At 41.2% G+C, this 20197-nt stretch overlaps 1 protein-coding gene across 1 annotated transcript in view; it reads left to right on the top strand.

Moving 5' to 3' along the window:
- PTPN13 (protein tyrosine phosphatase non-receptor type 13) overlaps positions 1–20197 on the top strand; it is a 104161-nt gene that overhangs the window by 13175 nt on the left and 70789 nt on the right. The window contains exons 3-5 of the mRNA XM_074154257.1: positions 3653–3718; positions 6177–6362; positions 9563–9656. Coding sequence (XP_074010358.1) covers positions 3653–3718; positions 6177–6362; positions 9563–9656 — 346 coding nt within the window. The remainder of the gene's footprint in view (positions 1–3652; positions 3719–6176; positions 6363–9562; positions 9657–20197) is intronic.

The raw sequence follows: 20197 nt of genomic DNA, 5'->3' as shown, positions 1-20197 counted from the left end.
AAAATGAACTAGAATTTTTTAATAAATGCTTTTGTTTTTGAGATGCATGTTATGTGTCTCTAAGTCAAAGGTTACCTGATCTGGAGTGAGAAGGGTATTTTAAATATGAATGCTCACTAGGTAGTATTGTACAAAACCGTAAGTTACCGATCACTTGAAATTAGCCAAATTATTGTGTATTTACAACACAATTTTTCAATAGATGACTTTTGCCTAGTTTTCATGCTGGAATTACCTCTTTTGTAAGGAACTCGATGTAAAGCTGCACAAACCTCAAGCAGCAATGATCTTGTAAACAGGCTGTTGTGGGATTTCTCCCTCCTCCCCCCTCTGACTGACACTACCTAAGGCTGTCAAACTACAATAAGAAGTTAGAAACTTAAGGGAGCTGTCAGACACCAGTTGAGCAGCAATATGACTAGATGTATGACTAGGGGAGAGTTGCGTGGTATGTGTGCAGGCATTACGTTAAAATCCAAAAATGAGTTTAATTGATGTAATGGGTACATTTTTGTTTTCTGTGTAGTAGTGACTTCCAAGTAACTTTGAAATGCTCTACTTGGAAAATCTCCTGAAGTTAATATAAAGCTTGAAATACCATTGATGGAGTACCACATCACAAACTATTTAACTTCGCTTTTATTTTGAAAGCTGTTTTCAGAGAGATTAGTAGGGTAGCATGTTTTAGTTTAGAGGTCTGGCTGCATGGTTGTACGATAATATTTTTGTTGAGGATGATGCACTTCTTGGTTTTAGAAATATTTTCCGTTATGTTGAAGCTTAGAATGATAGAATATCCGGAGATGGAAGGGACCTGTGAGGATCATCGAGTCCAACTCCAAACTCCACAGAGGGCAACCCGAAAATTCCATCATGTGTCTTAAGAGTGTTGTCCAAACGCTTCTTGGACACCAGCAGACTTAGGACCATGACCACTTCTCTGATTAGAATTAACAGTTTTGATAATAGACATTTTCAGTGCTGTTCTTGCATTTTGGAGGGAACAACTTCAATAACATGTTGCTACTAAGTGTATTTAGTAATTACTTCCTTACCCTGTCATGAAGCTGTGTGTTGCTCTTCTGAATACGTAAATTGGAAACTTTTTTCTATTTTATGATAGAAATCTAAAAATACATCATACTTTTGGTTTGGGGTTAATTCCTGGCACAGTGGAGTAATGGTGTTGGGGAGGCTTTTTTAGCTTTAATTTTTTGGTTGCTTGTTTCTGTATGGATTTTGGGGTTGCAGCTCTTTTTTTTTTTTAAAAAAGTTTTGTGGTTTTTTTTCCCTTGCATTATTACCCTAGAAGTGCATTCACTTGTATAGTATATATACCTGTGGTGTATTTGGATAGGTAAAGACAACTTCCTAGTATTTCAGTTTAAAGGGTAATGGGTAATAAACCAGATATGGAACAATTTTCTCAGTATTTGCAAGATAATGTTTCTGGTTGAATGGGGCAGTGGTATTAACCGAGAACCCTTGATGCTTGTCTGTGACTTCTGTCCTGTTCTGTTCTTTGCATGGAACAGAGAGACCTTACTTTGGTGCCCGGTGCCTTCTTTCTGGGAGAGGCAACTGAGGGGTGAGCCCTGGCCAGGTACACAGCGCTGGCTACGTATCGGTGTCCAGCGTAAAGCTGTGTTTCATCTGTACCCATGTACAACACTGCTGCCGTCCTGCCAGAACGTGCCACTGGCAACAAAACTTGCCTCCTTATTTTCCCTTCTGAGCACAATTGCAAAGCAATTCTCCATGGTTCTGCTCCAGCTTTATCACGAAGGCAAACGTTGTTTCTCTGTTTTTTCTTTAGCTGAATATCTTTCTTGCACGTCTGTGTCTGAGTGCGCACCAGCTCACCCTGTTCCTCTGTCTTCAGTGTTTGTTCGTCAGCTGGACTGAGCCGTGCCAGTGTGTGCCCGTGTGTCAGCAGTATCTGGTACATCTGCCATGTGGCGCTGGAAACCTTTCTGCCCTGCGCCGACTCGTACGCTGCGCTAGACGGGGACCATCCCACGAGATTGAAGTGACAGAAGTTTAGGATTGGTGTGCTTCTCTGAGTACACTGAATTCCAATTTTAGAATAAAACATGTTGAATTTACGAGAACAACTTCAATAACATGTTGCTACTAAGTGTATCTAGTAATTACTTCCTTGCTCTTCTGAATACATAAATTGGAAACTTTTTTCTATTTTATGATAGAAATCTAAAAATACATCATACTTCTGTTTTGGGGTTAATTCCTGGCACAGTGGAGTAATGGTATAATGTCATTCAAACAATCTGGTCTAAAAAGAGGAAAAAAAGATGACACAAACATTTTTGAGTCTTCAAGAATATATTTTGTCTTGAGTAGGCTAAGAGACTCCTCAGTAGAAACTAAATCTATTGTACAACCTTAAGCTAGTTCTAGATACATGGTTTTTTAACAACTCTGCATATTTCGTATGGGAAGAAGAAAATTATTTTTATCACTTCATAGGTTCTGTTGCATCCATCCAGTACCTTTGTACGTTCAATTTACACCTAAGTTTTTAAAATCTGTATATGAAGTACCTGAGTCTGGACAGATCTTCTCAATGTATATACCTAGGACTTAAGTAAGATGCTTTGCTTTTAGTTAATGAAGAGGCTGACTTAAGTGAATCGCTCTTAATTTATTGCTGTCCTTGTAATTGTTATTCTTTGACAGCACAATTACTTAATAAATTCGTTGCTTTAAGTAACACAAATTTAAGTAGCAGAAATATTAGTAATAACTTGGTAGAAAGTTATTAGGAATCACTAGTGTATGTATGTGTGTAGTCCAGAAAAACTGCTTTTTTTTCTCTGCGCTAACTTTCCTGTTTTGTTTTCAATCACCTACAGGAACAATATGTGTTGGTGCTCTTAATTCTGCAGTATTTAAAGGTTTTATTCCCTGTCCTGATGGGCTTAATATGTTAAAGATATATTAATGTCATTAATGCTGATATTAATAATTAATTATGCATGTAATGATTAATGTATTTGTATCTTAAAATATCAATAATAGATTAAGGTGACATTGATACTCCCATGTTGGTTTTTTTTTTTTTTTTTTTCCTTTGATCCCAGTCTTAGGGGTCTCTTGACAGTAATAGCCCACTGTTTGAGTCCTGCTGAGGGCTGCCTTACCTTCAGACTAAAGTGTTAAAGGATCCTTGGACACAACCATGCAGTCTGTACCCCACACTACCCTGATTGTATGGATGACACGTGCTTCTGGCTTCAGTGTGAGATGAAAACTGAATATCGAACAGAGAGGCACTGGTTAAATGCAGTACATCTCGTAGCAGTAGGATTTCATAGAATCATAGAATCATTCAGGTTGGAAGAGACCCTTGGGATCATCGAGTCCAACCATCTACCCTACTCTACAAAGTTCTTCCCTACACCGTATCCCCCAACACCACATCTGAGTGACTCTTAAACTCATCCAAGGATGGTGATTTGCTTCCCTGACTCTTATGGCAAAGGAGAACAACAATTTCAAAGACAACTGAGCTTAAATACCAGGAGTATATACATAGGCAAAACAATATTAAGTTAGTTGCTCTACCTTAAAGTTCTGCTTTGCTTTTCAGTCCTGTTCAATGAGTTGACAAATGTCTTGTGTTTTATGACAGGTCCATATTTATTCTCTCGGTATGGCACTCTTTTGGGGAGCTGACCATGAAGTTCCTCAAAGTCAGGTAAGTTTAGATTTGGTTTTGTTTAATATTGCAACTTGAGACTTGATAGTTTCACTGAATCTGCATTTGAGTTAACATGGCAGGGTGCAATAATGAGACACTGAAAAGTAAAATTTCTTTCCTGTACTTGGAGCTTTTTCCTGTGGAGCATGTGAGGGTGATGGTGTCTTGCAGAAAGAAGGTGCTGATAGTTTCATGAAGATACATCTGGACTAGTCTGTCCTGTAGCGTCACAGGCTGAAAGACAACAGTTTAAGATGCTGACAAAGGAAAAAATGATCTGGTTTGGTTTAGGCTTGTATAAAGCCAAATATTTAAATAACACTGCTGCTTTACTCTTAATAAAGCAGTTTGTTCTCTATGCTGCTGTAAGTTCTGTGAGGCTGGACTTGGCACATACAGATACTTATGTTACACAATGCCCAAGGAAGGGTATGAATTGTTTGGAAGAGGGAGTAGACTTTGCTATTGACTTGTCAGTCAGTGCAGACATAGTTGCAGACTGCTTACAGCTGAGCGTTATTGCCCAATGGGGTGATTTCACACACCCAGCAGAGCTCCTAGACTGTCTTTGCAAAACTGAGTGGAGATGATGTCATTCATCATCTTCCTGGGTGCTCCTTCCCCATCCCCAATAGTTAGAAGTCAATATCCAGAAGAGTGAAAATGAGATGAAATGTGTCCAAAAAAACCCATTTAATGATGGACTTCAGTTGTGGGATTTGGCAGAGCATTGTGCAGCTCAAGGAGATAAGCTACTTCTATTTCATATTTGGGTTCAGTCCTACTAGTTGGTGTTATGTATAAGGGTAAGGAAGGAAATTTTGAAAGGCTCTTCGGCAAGTTAAGTGTCCAGTTCCTAATATTTTCTTTAACAGAGTGGTAGTTGGGTTCTCAGTTTTACTGATTTGGAAGTAGCTGCTTGTGCAAAAGTCAGAATTTGCAGCTATGACTGTTTTAGGGATACTTATTTGTAATGCCTACTGTGCCTATCCCAAAAGCCCCAGTATTTTCTTAGACAGCTATCCCATTTCTTTGCTCTCCTGTCTTGTAGGAGATGAAAGAAACAGTATTCAGCAGTAGTGGGAGAGTGATTTATGGTAGATAGAGGTAGGTGTTGAGCAGAAAGTAGGCATGAATTTTAGTTCCCTTTTTCTTTGTTTCTTCCTCTGGTATTAGATTGTAACAACAGTCTCATAGTAATGCAGTGGTAAGAAATGCTCTACCTTTTGATCTAAAATATTTTTCCAAAGACAGTGTGGTGAGGTATGCCTGGAAGAAAAGGGGGAGCAGAACTCTAGAGTTTACCTTTGGGATGTTCTAATGCACTGCCTGTGCCCTGTGGAGGCAAAAGGACAGTCTGTGTATGGCATTACTTTTAAATGTAAAGTAGCATGTGCGGATTTTACCATTTTTAATTTTTTTCCCCCATATTTGCCTGCCTAATGAGCTTTGCCTGTTAATGAGCTGCTTCTCTCCTGGGAGTGTAGTTGAATACAAGAGTGATTTTTTACGATTAATTAGATGTGTGACACAGATGGAAAAAGCCTGTGTTAATATGTTAATATGTGTTAATGTGGTCCAGAATATTTTTTTTTATGGTACACTTTAGGAATATTAATACAGAGAAGATTGGAAGATTATAAGAGTTTGACGTGCTCTGTGATACAAAAAGCACAGCAGTGCTTGTACTTTGTTGGTAACCACCCACTTTATGAGAGCTGCAGATCAGAAAGCTCAAGTCCCAGGTGTCTGCAGCATCTGAGAACAAGTGTTACTGCTGACTGTTGCATACCCTGAGGAGCGATATTCCATGTACGGTGTGCTGGATTAACTGTATGGGTACAGGAGAATTAAATCTAGATTGTTCTTAACGGTGTGGGTGTTGTCCTGCAACTATGAAGCTCTGCTTCCTTAACCAGTGGCTTTGCTGTTCATTCCTTACTTTTTTGTTGATATTGTTTGGTGATGTCACTGGACTTTGGAAATGCTAACAAGCTGCTGCAAAATGTTGGTGGGATGAGGAACTGTAGAAAATGAGCATAGCAAATAGAGGGTTACAGAATGATTATAATGAGAATTGAATTTTATGCTTGTGACTGGCAGAATGTTCAAAAAAAAACAAAGAAAACTTCCTCTGAACTTTTTCACTGGTCACTAAGCCCTTGAGAAACAAAAATGTGTTGCTGTCCTGACATTACAGATCAGGCAGCTTGTTTGGACCAGATTGTTGTAGAGTAGGAATCGAATCTAGATGCTGAATGCTTGTCCCTGGATCTACACCTGCAATTTTTTCACCACCTAGGTGGTGACTTTCAAATTGGCACTCAGATAGTGTAGGCAGTAAGTCTCGTGAATAGTTTTTTTACTGTGTTGAATGTCTTTTTTGTTTCTGTGTGCACCACAAGTCACTATTAAAGCTGATTCTCCTATCCCTCCTGTTTTTATTTCTCACTAGCCTATCAAACTTGGAGATCATCTCAACAGCATACTCCTCGGCATGTGTGAAGATGTAATTTATGCCCGTGTGTCTGTGCGGACTGTTCTGGATGCTTGCAGTGCCCACATAAGGAACAGTAACTGTGCCCCTTCTTTCTCATATGTGAAACAGTTGGTCAGACTGGTTCTGGGAAGCCTGTCTGGGGTAAGTCTGACAGCGTTTGAATCACAGAATCATAGAATCTTCATGGTTGGAAGGGACCTTTGAGATCATTGAGTCCAACCATACACACACACAAAAAAAAGAAACCCAATCCAACAATCTCGGGCACTAGAGCATGCCCTGAAGTGCCATCTCTAGACGTTTCTTAAATACCTCCAGGGATGGTGACTCCACCACCTCCCTGGGCAGGCCATTCCAGTGCCTGACCACCCTCTCAGTAAAGTCATTCTTCCTAATATCTAATCTAAACCTCCCCTGCCCCAACTTCAGACCATTTCCTCTGCTCCTGTCATTACTCCCTTGGGAGAAGAGGCCAACACCCACCTCTCTACACCCTCCTTTCAGGGAGTTGTAGAGGACAATGGGGTCTCCCCTCAGCCTCCTCTTCTCCAAACTAAACATGCCCAGTTCCCTCAGCCTCTCCTCGTATGACTTGTTCTCCAGACCCCTCACCAGCTTGGTGGCTCTCCTCTGGACACGCTCCAGCAGCTCAATGTCCTTCTTGTGGTGAGGGGCCCAGAACTGAACACAGCACTCGAGGTGAGGCCTCACCAGCGCCCAGTACAGAGGCACCATCACTGCCCTGCTCCTGCTGGCCACGCTGTTCCTGACACAGGCCAGGATGCTGTTGGCCTTATTGGCCACCTGGGCACACTTTGAGGAGTAATAGAGATGAGCAGGAAGAGACCCAAAGGTCAGTCTGCGGTCGTTCTTCCTCTGGTTTTACTGTGTTGCACTGTGGGTAAGGGTGAGTACTGAAAGGAGAGTGTTGCTTCTCTCCCCTGTAACAGTTTGTGCACTTGACAATTCCTTCTGGAATTTGCATTCATGACCGCTGTTTCTCAGGAAGATAATTTGGTGAACTGTTTGTCTTCACTGAAAGAAAAGTAGGGAAAAACGAGAAAACAAAGAAAGGTGATGAACTCTGGGGCAAGCTTTAGACTTGTTGCTACTACTTAAAATGCTTCAAAAATGATTGCTCTGAATTTTCTTCTTTGAAGTTATGCTTGACTTTTGGAGAGTTACTTATTAACAGGAAGAGTCCCTCTTCTTAGGCTGTGTGCGAATTTTCTTGTACTTCTTGGATCTTGGGTATGATAACTGTGGAGGACGTTACCGTCTAATGATGAAAAATGTGTTAACTGTTTTCAGAAGTGAAAGAAACTATGTGAATTCGTCTTGCAAAGTTACTATTCCTGACAGGCCGCCTCTCCCTTCACCTAAGCCATTACAACAGAACTTCAGAATACTTAACGTAATTTCCAGGCTCTGAGTAGAAAGGAAGGCCATCAATTTTCAGTGTTGTTAGATTGTTCTCTGGCCAATATTTGCTTTCCTTGTGTTCTGTTTATAATTATAACAAATGCTGAGCAGTTTATTATTGCTGGAATGATATCCCATGATAGTCCTGAATTTCATCCTATTTTATATCATTGAAACTCCTTTTTTTAATGTGATAGGGGTTATGCCAATGTGAAAATTGTTGTCTGGAGAGACAGCATTGTAATTGCAAAAAAAAAAAGTTATTTGATAATGCTTCCTTTTTTAAAATAAAATTCCTATGATCTAATTGTTGGATAGTTTTTTCATAAATCTGGTTTGGAAATGCAGGAGGTGAGAAGTCCCTGCATTTGTCTAATATTTGGCAGCACCTGATTACGACAGGCCTCCAGAAATGGCACTGAACCCGAGCTCCCCAAAGCATCGTCCAGTCTGTGAGGTTATGTCTGTCAGTCTGGTACTTCTTGCTGTAATGGCTGAAGTCTTGTGTAGTGGCCAAGTGGAGCTAGTCTGTGATTCAATGAAATAAAGACCTACGGGGCCTTAATCAGTGAATCTGCTAAAATAAAGATCTAAACCTTAAATCAGGCCACAAGCTATAGAAACCACCACTGTGGAAAGTGAATCATTGGTCTCCCAAGTTCTTAATGACCCTTTCTGCTTAGCAAATTTTCTGCTTTTTCTCATCTTGTTCTTGTCAGCTGGCTTTCAGAGGGAGCCTGAGGTCAGTGTGACAGACTGATCTAGACCAGCCTGCCAAAGACAGCAATAGTGGTCCCAAATAAATGTACTGGAATCCAGTGGAGAGCTGAATCCAGCAAGTGTGTTCCTGTCTCCTGTACTGTGTTGATAATGAAGGAGCGGGACTACTGGTGGTTACCCAGTGCTGAAGTTGTGCTCATCTTCTAGACTTCCTCTGCCAGTAACCTCTCATATAATTTTTTTTTTTTTTCAGAATCATAGTGCAACTTGCTGTTCCAAGGTCAGCATGCCTCCAATCTCGATTTGCCTAATCAAAGGCTAGAGAGGTCTTAGCTCTATAACTGGTCATTTGGTGGCCTATGAAGCACAGCTGAGAGGTCCTGTTTGAATGTTTTGTAAAGTAATTGTAAAATACAGCACAAGACTGATTAAATCTGTTTAATGTTAATTGAGTTGCACTGTGACTGTGATGGATGGAAGGCTGCTTGATTTCTCCTTCCCGCTTCCCAGCTAATCCACTGTCCAAGTTATGCCAATTCCTGCCATATCAAAAGATCTCACTAAAGATTCTTTGTTGTATCAAATAAGCTGGTCTTTGAATGATTGTACATATGAAATAATATTTTTTTAAAGAAGTAGTGATTAAAAAAAAAAAGTTAAAAAGTTAATGGGAGTAGTTATGCCTGACATGGGAAAGGAATGTACCTGAGCGGCTAAAGGTGAGACTTCTCACAAATGCATGAGATTTTACATGTGTAATAAGTTGTGTGAGGTATCAGCCTAAAACTATCAGGTACAAAACAGTTCTTCCTGTTAAACAGAAAACTCGTCAGGCCAATCATAAGTTCCCGTCATGTTGCAACCATGGAACATGATTTTTGAGTATTGCTATCTCTTCAGTTTGCTGTAGGGGTGGAATGTATTTAAGTTACATGCTTGTGAACTTAATTTACACTTACTGGACAAAAGCAGACCAAATGTGTAGTAAAATAATGCACAGATTATTCAAATATGGATAATTCTAGGGGATAATCTCACTGATGGACCTGGTTTTTATGAAAAAAGTTTGAACTTCCACTCTGAATTTGAACTTAACTGTTTGGCACTGACTTATGCTGTGCATTTACATTATGGACACTTGTTTCATACTAATGTGAGATCTCTCAATATTTGACTTTGCGTTACTGCCTGTTTTGCAGGTGGATCAACTTGCTTGTAATGGAGATAGAAAATTGCAGCCAGACAGGAGTCAGGCTATTCGGGAGAGGCTAAGGGGAAAAGGACTTCCCACAGGTAAGTGCTTCATTGCAGTAAGGGTTATGACAATACATACAGGTCTGTGGAAGACCAAGTTTGTGTAGATTTTGTGGCCAAAGAAATTAAATAGTGACATTCACAGAACTCTGATGGTTCAGTGTCTAGCTAAGTGTTGGTGATGGTTACATGAGAATAATTGTTTCAATAAAATATATGTCTGAACTGGAAAAGTTCAGTCCTGATGGTAGGAACAGGTTTTAAAGGTTTCTGGAGAAAGGGATTCTTCAGCTCAATGTAGGTCAGCTAGAGGAACAGGAAGCAGGTTTTCTTAGTGCCCTCTTTCCTGTGGACTCTGCTTTTTCTTCATAGTTCTAGTTGTATACAGCTTCTTTCCCTGCTTCCCAGGCAGCCCTGGACCCTTTTTCTCTGCACACAAAGCTTTTTTTTTTGCCTCCTCTTTTTTTCTGAAGAGAGCTACTATATGTTCCGTCATAGTTCTGTTGTGCTTTGACAGTGTGAGGTGGACGTGGAGGCCAGGTAGGGTTGTACTGTTACTTCAGGGAAATAAAGAAAGAGGAATGCAGGGGGCAGGGAAGAGACAGACTGTTTCAGAGGCAGTCTGTTGGTGTTGCCAGTATGGAGGAAAAGGGCTACAGTTGTGTAGACTAACAGCTGATGCTGGCAATGACTTCGTTGGATGTCTTTGTTTAAGGTCAGTGGCAGCATCAGCTCTGTACTAGGCTTCTTAGACAAGAAGATGTAGTCTTCCAGAAGACTGGTCTCCTATTTTTCTGGAATAATTGTAGGGGTAGGTAGGAGCATTTTATAAGGCATCAGCTTAAGTTGTTGTGGTGCAGGCAATGAGATGTGATAATCAGATGAGACCATTCTTGCCTTAAAATTTTAATCTGTAAATGGAGTCTCTCGATGCTGGAATGCAACATCACCTACACATACTCAACACCATAAGTGATAGCAACACAGAATTTTCATCACACCCACATTGTCTCTCTGCCTATTTATCATCAGTAAACTTGGAAAAAAGTTCTGTTGCTGGTGTGCTTGAGTGGCTCCTCTGTCTTTTAGTTTTGTGCCAAACAACAGTGCAGTGAATTGCAGGAACCAAAATAATCCATAGAGTTGTCAGTGGCAATAGAAGCTGCAAAAGTTAGACATGAGTCTGGCAAGGCATTGGTGGTCTTTATTCATTCTTTTGAGATGAGTTCTAGATTAGGCTACTTTTTGATGTAAAAATCTTATGTTGGTGGTTGCCAGCCCTTCCAATATGGCACTGTGTGTTTAGAAACAGTTTCTGGTACAACCTGTCTCTTTGTTTTCTGGAACAAATGCACTGCTTTCTCAGGGCCTTTGTTTTCTTATTGGCTTTTTTTTCTTCTCTTTTCCAGAATACCTTTGTAGCAATAGGAAGATCTGTAGGAATACAGGGGACTGGAGTAATGTAGTTGACTGGATTTGTAAACCATGTAACGCCTTTCTTTTCTGAACTTAAGCTCTTTCTTAAAACATTCTTTTCCTGGTTCCTACCAATTTTATAAGGGTTGTATCATAACCTTATTGTTCTGATTGTTTAATTGTTAGTTTTTTCTTTAACCCTATCCCCAATTTCCAGTGTTGTCATACTCACAGTTTCTTTACACACCTGCATGTTTGAGCACACTACCATTCAGCTACTACCTCAGGCTTTGTCATTTCCATACCCTCTTCCCATCATCTATTCTTCTTTCTATTCCACAGTCATCATACACTGTGTTTTGATAATGGTCAGAATATTTGTTAAGTTTTGGAGATGTAGCAAGGTTGTCTTTAAACTCTATTCTCACTGCAGTAGCAACCCTGTTTATTCTTTTCTTTGATGTTTCTAGTTGTGTTTTCACAATACAACTGAACAGTCTTTTGCTGGTTTGCTTTTCATTTATTAGAAAATCCTTAACTTGTGGGTTTTTTTGTTTTTTTTTTAATGTTCGTGTGGTTTGGGGTTGTTTTTTGGTTTGTTTTCCTACCTACAACTTTGTTTAGGCTTTTTAGCAGATTTTTTTTTCCTCCAGAAGTAACGTTTGTCCCCAAAGTCTTACATATGTCTTAACAAAAAAACTTTTGGTTTAGGTTCTACTAAATTTTGGAGATTGATGTAGTAGCTCGAGCCAGGATCCTCCATCGCTTTCTGGCTCAGTTCTAGGGTGAATAACATCCTTGTAATGTCTGAAACTTTCTCTGAGGACTATGCCTTTTAAATTAAAGGATATAAACTGGAGGATCTAATTGCTGTTTTTCTACCGCATCCTTTGACTTGAAAAAAATGTCATGGCTAGGATATTCTTTCCTCTTAACCTTACTTTTTTGGAATCACTTAGTATGTATGACTTTGCTTCTGAGATGGTTGAGAGGTGTTGCTTTTTATTTTAATTACTGAAAAGTTCCGTTAGGATGCAGTGTCTGAATCTCTGAAGAGCTGTGGAGCTGAACATTTGTCTTGCTGCTTTGTGCTCACTTGCCTTCTGGCTTTGCCTAGGATTTCCAGGGTGCCAAGCAGAAGAGGTTCCCTGCAGTGTGTGCACTTGAGAAACTGGGTTGGAGAAGAACAACCTCAGTTAAGAGTTCTCTGAGGCTGAGGAGTCCACTTGGCTCAGCTGCTGTCGACCAGTAAATTCAAAACAGGGTTTTAAGCAACTTCAGTCAAAAGTTTTTGAAAGGTTTCTCTTCTTAGGGAAAATCACATTGTCTGAAGAGATCTAATGAAACATAATCTTTACACAAATAATATTTATTAAATGAGGGAACTTGATAACCGCCCAGTCTATAAAGTTGGCTCGTCCTCAAACTCCTGTTTCTCTTGATTCAAAGTACATGCATGTGTAGAGTGTTAGATAATGTGTGGCACCACAGGGAATGAACGTTTGTGCTTCACTGTTACAGTGCAAACATTATTTTGTCTACGTTACTCCAAGCCTGGTCCCAAAAGTATGAGTTATTAATGAGTTATTAATGGTGTTATGCTTCTTTCTTCCCTCTATCCCTTGAAGTAGAAAATGTTTTCCATGTTTTCTGTTACTTGAATATTTATTTTCAGAAAAGAAGATAAGAAAAAAAGTCAATCATTCCTTTATTTTTTTTTTATGTTCTGCCTGTCCTGCTTCCATGTATCCTGCTTCTGTGCATCACATTGATTACCTGTGGAACTCTTTTCTTTTTTTCCCTAGATGGTTATAGCCCTCTTGGCTTCCCCAAAACCTTTCTCAATTCTACTTCTGTTACCAGTCCCATTTCCTGGTATGTTTTAATAGCACCATCTTACTTCTCTGTATTTTGATCTTAGCAACATTCCTTGACCTTCATTTCACTGAGACTTCAAGCCAGGGAACAGGAATGGAGAGTATCAGTAAAATACGAAAGAGAATAAAACAATCCCCATCCCCCCATAACCAAACCGTCTCTCTAGCTGTTTTCAATTCCATATATACTGATTATGTATACTGAAACTTAGCGAGGACTCAGTGAAATGGGTGTGTCTGATACTAATGAGAGACAGCTCACATTTGATTTAGGGCAATTTAATGCTCGGTTATTTCTTTTTCTGTAATGGTATGCTGGTTTCCTGGTGCAAATTCTGTCAATAACAGCACAGATCAGCTGCACTGGGGGCACAGCTTTTAGATGTCTGGGAAAGTGAGCTGTGGAATGTAGTACTAATTATACCAATGATAATCTTGTAGATTGAGGAGTCAAAAGTAGGCGGTCAGTTGAGGATTTCAGAAAAATAGCAATGATAAAAGAAAAAAAAAAAAGAAACTAAAAAACAACTCAGAAAAGCAAAGTCCTTTTTTCCTCTGTTGACGCTGTACTATTCTGCTGCTGTGTGTAGTTGAAATACAGAATCACAGAATGGTTAGAGTTGGAAGGGACCTTAAAGATCATCGAGTTCCAACCCCCTGCCCTGGGCAGGGACACCTCCCACCAGACCAGGTTGCTCAAAGCCCCATCCAGCCTGGCCTTGAACCCCTCCAGGGATGGGGCATCCACAGCTTCCCTGGGCAACCTGTTCCAGTGCCTCACCACCCTCACAGTAAAGAATTTCTTCCCAATATCTAATCGAAATCTCCCCACTTTCAGTTTAAAACCATTACCCCTCATTCTGTCGCTACACTCTGCAATCAAGAGTCCCTCCCCATCTCTCCCATAGGCCCCCCCTTCAGGTACTGAAGGCTGCTATAAGGTCTCCCCAGAGCCTTCTCTTCACCAGGCTGAACAACCCCAGCTCTCTCAGCCTGTCTTCACAGGAGAGGTGCTCCAGCCCTCTGATCATCTTCGTGGCTGTCCGCTGGACCCGTTCCAACAAGTCCATGTCCTTTCTATGTTGAGGACTCCAGAGCTGGACACAGTATTCCAGGTGGGGTCTCACAAGCGCAGAGAGGAGGGGCACAATCACCTCCCTCGACCTGCTGGCCATGCTTCTTTTGATGCAGCCCAGGATGTGGTTGGCTTTCTGGCAACCACATTCTGCCAGCACACATGCCGGCTCTCATCTACCAACACCCCCAAGTCCTCCTCAGGGCTGCTCTCTAGCCATTCTCCGCCCAACCTGTATTTGTGCCTGGGATTGCCATGTCCCAGGTGCAGGACCCTCCACTTGGCCTGGTTGAACTTCAGGCGATTTGCATGAGCCCATCTCTCAAGCCTGTCCAGGTCCCTCTCGATGGCATCCCTTCCCTCCACCGTGTTGACCGCGCCACCGAGCTTGGTGTTGTCGGCAAACTTGCTCAGGGTGCACTCTATCCCACTGTCATCAACAAAGATGTTGAACAGCACTGGTCCCAGTACCGACCCCTGAGGAACTCCACTCGTCACTGGCCGCCACTTGGACATTGAACCATTGACCACAACCCTTTGAGCGCGGCCATCCAGACAGTTCCTGATCCACCGAGTGGTCCATCCATCAAATCCATGACTTTCCAATTTTGAGACCAGGATGTCGTGGGGGACAGTGTCAAATGCTTTGCATAAGTCCAGGTAGATGACGTCTCTTGCTCTGCCCTTGTCCACCAAGCCTGTGGCAGTATTGTAAAAGGCCACCAAATTTGTCAGGCACGATTTGCCCTTGGTGAAGCCATGCTGGCTGTCTCCAATCACCTCCTTATTTCCCACGTGCCTTAGTGGAGATTCCAGGAGGATCTGCTCCATGATCTTGCCAGGCACAGAGGTGAGGCTGACTGGCCTGTAGTTCCCTGGGTCTTCTTTTTTCCTTTTTTGAATATTGGGGTTATGTTTCCCTTTTTCCAGTCAGCGGGAACTTCGCCAGATTGCCACGATTCCTCAAAAATGATGGAAAGCGGCTTAGCAACTTTGTCCGCCAGCTCCCGCAGGACCCGTGGGTGGATTTCATCAGGTCCCATGGGCTTATGTACCTTCAGATTCCTTAGAAGCTCTCGAACCTGGACTTCTGGCATCCTGACTTGTATTAGAAATAGTGTGACCAGCAGAAGTAGGGAGGTGATTGTGCCCCTGTACTCAGCACTGGTGAGGCCACACCTGGAGTATTGTGTCCAGTTTTGGGCACCTCAATACAAGAGAGGTATCGAGGTGCTGGAGCGGGTACAGAGGAGGGCAACGAAGCTGGTGAAGGGCCTGGAGAATAAATCGTACGAAGAACGATTGAGGGAGCTGGACTGTTTAGATTGAGGAAGAGGAGACTGAGGGGTGACCTCATCACTCCCTACAACTACTTGAAAGGACACTGGAGAGAGGTTGGTGCTGGTCTCTTCTCACAGGTAATTAGCGATAGAACAAGAGGGAATGGCTTCAAGCTGCAACAGGGTACGTTTAGACTAGACATTAGGAAGAAATTCTTCACAGTAAGAGTGATCAGACACTGGAACAGGCTGCCCAGGGAGGTGGTTGAGTCACCATCCTTGGATGAGTTTAAGAGTTGTTTAGATGTGGTGTTGGGGGATATGGTGTAGGGAAAAGCTTTGTAGAGTAGGGTTGATGGTTGGACTCGATGATCCCAAGGGTCTCTTCCAACCTGGATGATTCTATGATTCTACAGTGGGCGGTTCTTCATTCTCATAGCCCCTATTTTCACCTGGTCTTTGAACTCGGGAGGTGTGAGGAGAGGGTTTGGCAGTGAAGACTGAGGCAAATAAGTTGTTGAGAACCTCAGCCTTCTCCTCGTTTGTTGTTACCAGTTTGCCATTCTTGTTCATCATGGGGGGTACACCTTCTTTAACCTTCCTTTTCTGGCTGACATACCTGTAGAAACCCTTCTTGTTATTCTTAGCATCCCTTGCCAGGTTCAGCTCCAGCTGCGACTTGACCTTCCTGACCTCATCCCTCCATAACCGGGCAGTGTCCATGTACTCTTCCCAGGATACCTGATCCTGCCTGAACTGCCTGTGCAGCTCTTTCTTGCCTTTTGGGTTGACCAGCAGGTCCCGACTCAGCCATGCTGGTCTCTTCCCTTTCTTGCTCAATTTCTCACACCTGGGGATCGAGAGCTCTTGTGCTCTATGGGAAGCGTCCTTAAAGACCTGCCAGCTCTGCTCTGCCCCCTTGTCCCTGAGGACCGTTTCCCACGGGGGCCTTTTGACTAACTCCTTGAAAAGCTGCTTGTTTGCTTTCCTAATACATGCCTTCCTCATATATGCCTCTTACTCTAATTGCAAAATGGCAAACACTTAGAAGGGTAGGAAGCTACCAGGCAGGATTATGATTCTAAGTGTCTTTCTAATAACTTAGAATTTCTGTCATTCATCTTCTATCTAAATGTTTGGGTTTAATTTCCTCTGAGAAGACATATTGGGCCCAGTTTAGCACTGGGCATTGGCGGGGAGTGGCACACATAAGGATGTGTCTAATTTTACCAGTCATTTTACCAGTATATTTAAGGAAGATATCTTTCCCGAGAGGACAGAAAACTTGTCTGAGATTCACTGAGGTGAAGTTCTGTTGAGTCATTGTGAAAATTTTACTTAAAGACAATTTTCAATGAATAAAATTGCTGTTTTTTTCTCCATATGACAGCTTAGATCTAAGGTGTTTATTAGGAATTTAAAGAGTATCAGAATGTTACTGTGAATATCAAACTTCAGATAGCTGATAAATCATGCTAAGGTCATGAATATAGAGATGGTTCAGTAAGAGAGATGTGCTCCTAGTTGGAGATTAGCCAACTAATACTGTAGATATTTGCAGTCTTTGAAAAATGCTAACATTTTTGTTTCAGTTTTTGAAAGTCATTAATGTTAAGGTCAGTTTTCCATACCATGGTCATCCAAAATTGTAAGTGCCAGGGCTTTATTGTTGGCTTAGGACAAATGTTTTGAAATATTTTTACACTTCATGTGTTTAAATCGGATATTTTGCTCTCCTTGTGTACCAAGGCTGGGTATTTTCAGGCATTCATTTCCATCTTTATGTCTTGAAGATAATTATTAAATTAATAAATAGCCTCATGTTAATATTCTCCTCAATTACATTTTTTTTTTTTTTTGTCTCTTTCATGACTCACTTTCTGTGGCCATCTTGGTGAATGAGCTTTATGGCAGGGCTGACTGCAGAACTAATTTATTCTAAATTAATATTACAGAATGTTTGCTTTTAGTCAAGTCATAGTCGGAACACAGTATTTAGGCCCTGACCTAGCCAGCAGAAATAGAAGTGGTAAAATCTGGTGTGAGTCATCTGAACCCATGAGCGTTATTTAAGTTTTGTACTCAAAACACTTTAGACCTTTAGAGGTCTACTTCAGTAAGTATTTGTGGAAGTAGCTTCATAAAATTCTTTTGGTGTGACAAATGAGTAAGTAGCTGTCAAACTCTTCCAAACATAAAGCAAGAATTAATTCACCGTGTTACCCTTCACCACAAGCTGTGGCACTCATCCCTCAAAAGGATGCGTAGTCTATTTAAAGCCCAGTTGAAATCTCCTTAGCTGGGGGAGCTAAGGAGAGCATGCCTGGTGGCCTGCATCTCAGCTCCCTTGAAACTGAATGCTGCACCTTGTGTGTTTATTTACAAAGTTCCAACTTATGTTGATGATCTGTGAACACCAAGGACAGACCTTTGCAGAGATATTTCATCTTTTAAAGGGACTAGCTAACAGATGTCTTGGCTTTGTTTTCCTACCATGAAGGTCTCTTATTTTAACTTGACTTTTCTGATGTGGTACACTGTCACGAGTTAGACCTGGCTGTTCCAATACTGCAGTTGTATCCTGCAAAATTCCAACCTTTGTCTCTACCAAAAGAATATATGCCACGTGAATAAAGGCTTTAAATGAATTTAAAAGTTTATTAAGGCTCACTTTAACTGTACATAACAGGAAATAATTGGAAATACTGAACAAAATTTTAGATGTTGATGAAGTCCCTGTTTAATTAGACTATACTCTCTGTCAGGTGCAGCAAAAATGGTAGGTCTTGTAAACTGAATAAAAGATTCTAAGGCTAAGTGAAGTTGCTTTTAATTTTAACAAGAAATTCTAGCGTTCAGTTTCCAGAATATTCTCCGGAATATCAGTTACTGCTGTAGCTGCCCAGCAAAAACTCTCAGACAAAGGAAAGTGTGCCCTTTTGCTTTTGATCCAGGGAAGTTGATTGTGGATTATGTTTTAGTTTCTGCTCTGGGTGAAAATGCAGCTTTTAGTCTATAAAGAAATGGTTCATAGCAATGACCTCTACGTGTGAACTGAAACAGTTTACTTGTTTTCTTGCTAAATTGAAGCACACAGATTTAACTTACCAAAAAATACAGCCCAAACTTAATTCCATTGACTTGAAAATTTCTCATCTGGAAATATCATCTTTTCTCTTTTCTTTACCCTGTCTCCTCAATGCTAGAAAAAAATAACTGAGTAGGTGGAGAATAACTTCCAGAGTTCAGCAAAACCAAATGCAAGCCAGATGAAGATTTCTTGGTTTAAAAAAAAATAAAAAATTACTCTTTTTGCACTCCAGAAACCATGCCTGCTTTCTTCCAAGAAGTGTTTCTGTTTGCATCTAGCAGTGCTGGTGGTTGGTGTTGGTAGAGATCTTTTAAGTTTAAGTATAGTTGCCACTGCTTTAATGAGCCTCTAGCCTGTCAGTATTGGAAGTGCTGGCCCAGCGGTGCTGAGGACGAACTCAGAAGTCTGAAGTCAAAATAAGAATGGACGCAAAAATAAGTGAGGATATCAAACTGGAGGTATCAAATGGTGTCTCTGTGCAGAAAGGCAGCTGTATTGCAGAACTTCTCCTGGGGTATGCAGAAAATCCAGGGAGGGAATAGCTGGGTGACCCTTTTGCCTACTTGGTTGAGAACCCTACCAGAAAAAATTGGCCCATAAACCTGAGTGGGGAAGAGCAGTGGTACAGGTGTCTTTTCTGCAGAGGTGCTGAGGAAGGCAGGAGGTAAAATGTTGCATTTACAAAATGCCAGTTGGCAAGGTTCACTACCGCTTTTCTGAAGGTGCCTGGTTTCTGGAGCTATTTGGTTTTTTGTTAGAGGAGCCGTGTTGGTCCAAACCAGAACGCAAATTGTTCTGCAGGATTTATAGCTTGGCCATTACTTGCAGTGATTTCAACAGTCCTATGTCTAGCTCATTGCTTCTTTCATGAAGAATGCATTCTTTTAGGAGTACTTCCATCTGAAACTTTAATTTTCTCAACAATTTAAAAAAAGTAAAAGAAAGGAGGAGGTGCCGTTCCCAGCAGTCAACCCACAGGCTGCACCTGGCTCTGTTGTCTGTCCAAAGGGATTGCAAACCCAACGCCTCCATCAGCTACCCACTCATATTTGAGAAACGAACCGCATTGTCTTGGGATAAGGATTCTTCTGTTGTGCTGTTTTCTGTGGGAGATTTTTTTAAACTCCTGTATAATAATTTCCTGTTTTCAGACCACGCAGTCTGGCAGTGATGCTCTGTGCTTCCATGCATATGCTGGCAAACTCTCTCTGTCCCCCTCAGCCCCTCTCACTTCCTTACCCCCACCCCTTGTGTGTATATATCTGTATATATCCATAAGATTTGCTAAAATAGAGCTGAAAAGGGCATTCTGTTTTGTGCAAACAAAAGAAGGGGGCAATAAGCAAGACTTTAAAGAAACATGAGCTGTGTTTATTCAGTAAAACAGATATAGTATCTGATGACATTGACTGTGTTTGCCCTTACATAATATTTGATTAGTTGCCTGGGTGATTGATCTGGTACACAAGTAATTGCAAACAGACTGAATTTTAGTTAGGATCAGACTAACGACTCTCTTGCTCGGAGGGAAAATCCACCAGGTTACTGGCAGTGTGAGTAACAGCTGGTTTGTGAAAGACACTGGTGTTGAAGAGGGTATAGTTGCATGTATGGCTGAAGGCACCAAAAGAAGGAGGAAGCAGCTCAATGGTCACTTAGCAAATGTAACATCTGGCAGTTAAAGGTTTGTGGAAAGGTAGATTTTCATTTTAGCACCACAAGGGAATTTCGTTGTGAACTTTTGGTGATTAATTGCTATTTTTATTGTATATATTCCCTCACTATATATTATACTTTGGAATCATGCAATTACTGTAATTGCATTCGAATTATTTACAGTA

This window comes from Numenius arquata, chromosome 10 (genome assembly GCF_964106895.1).
Source record: "Numenius arquata chromosome 10, bNumArq3.hap1.1, whole genome shotgun sequence".
Classification (NCBI taxonomy): Eukaryota; Metazoa; Chordata; class Aves; order Charadriiformes; family Scolopacidae; genus Numenius; species Numenius arquata.
This window is presented reverse-complemented; position numbering and strand designations above follow the sequence as displayed.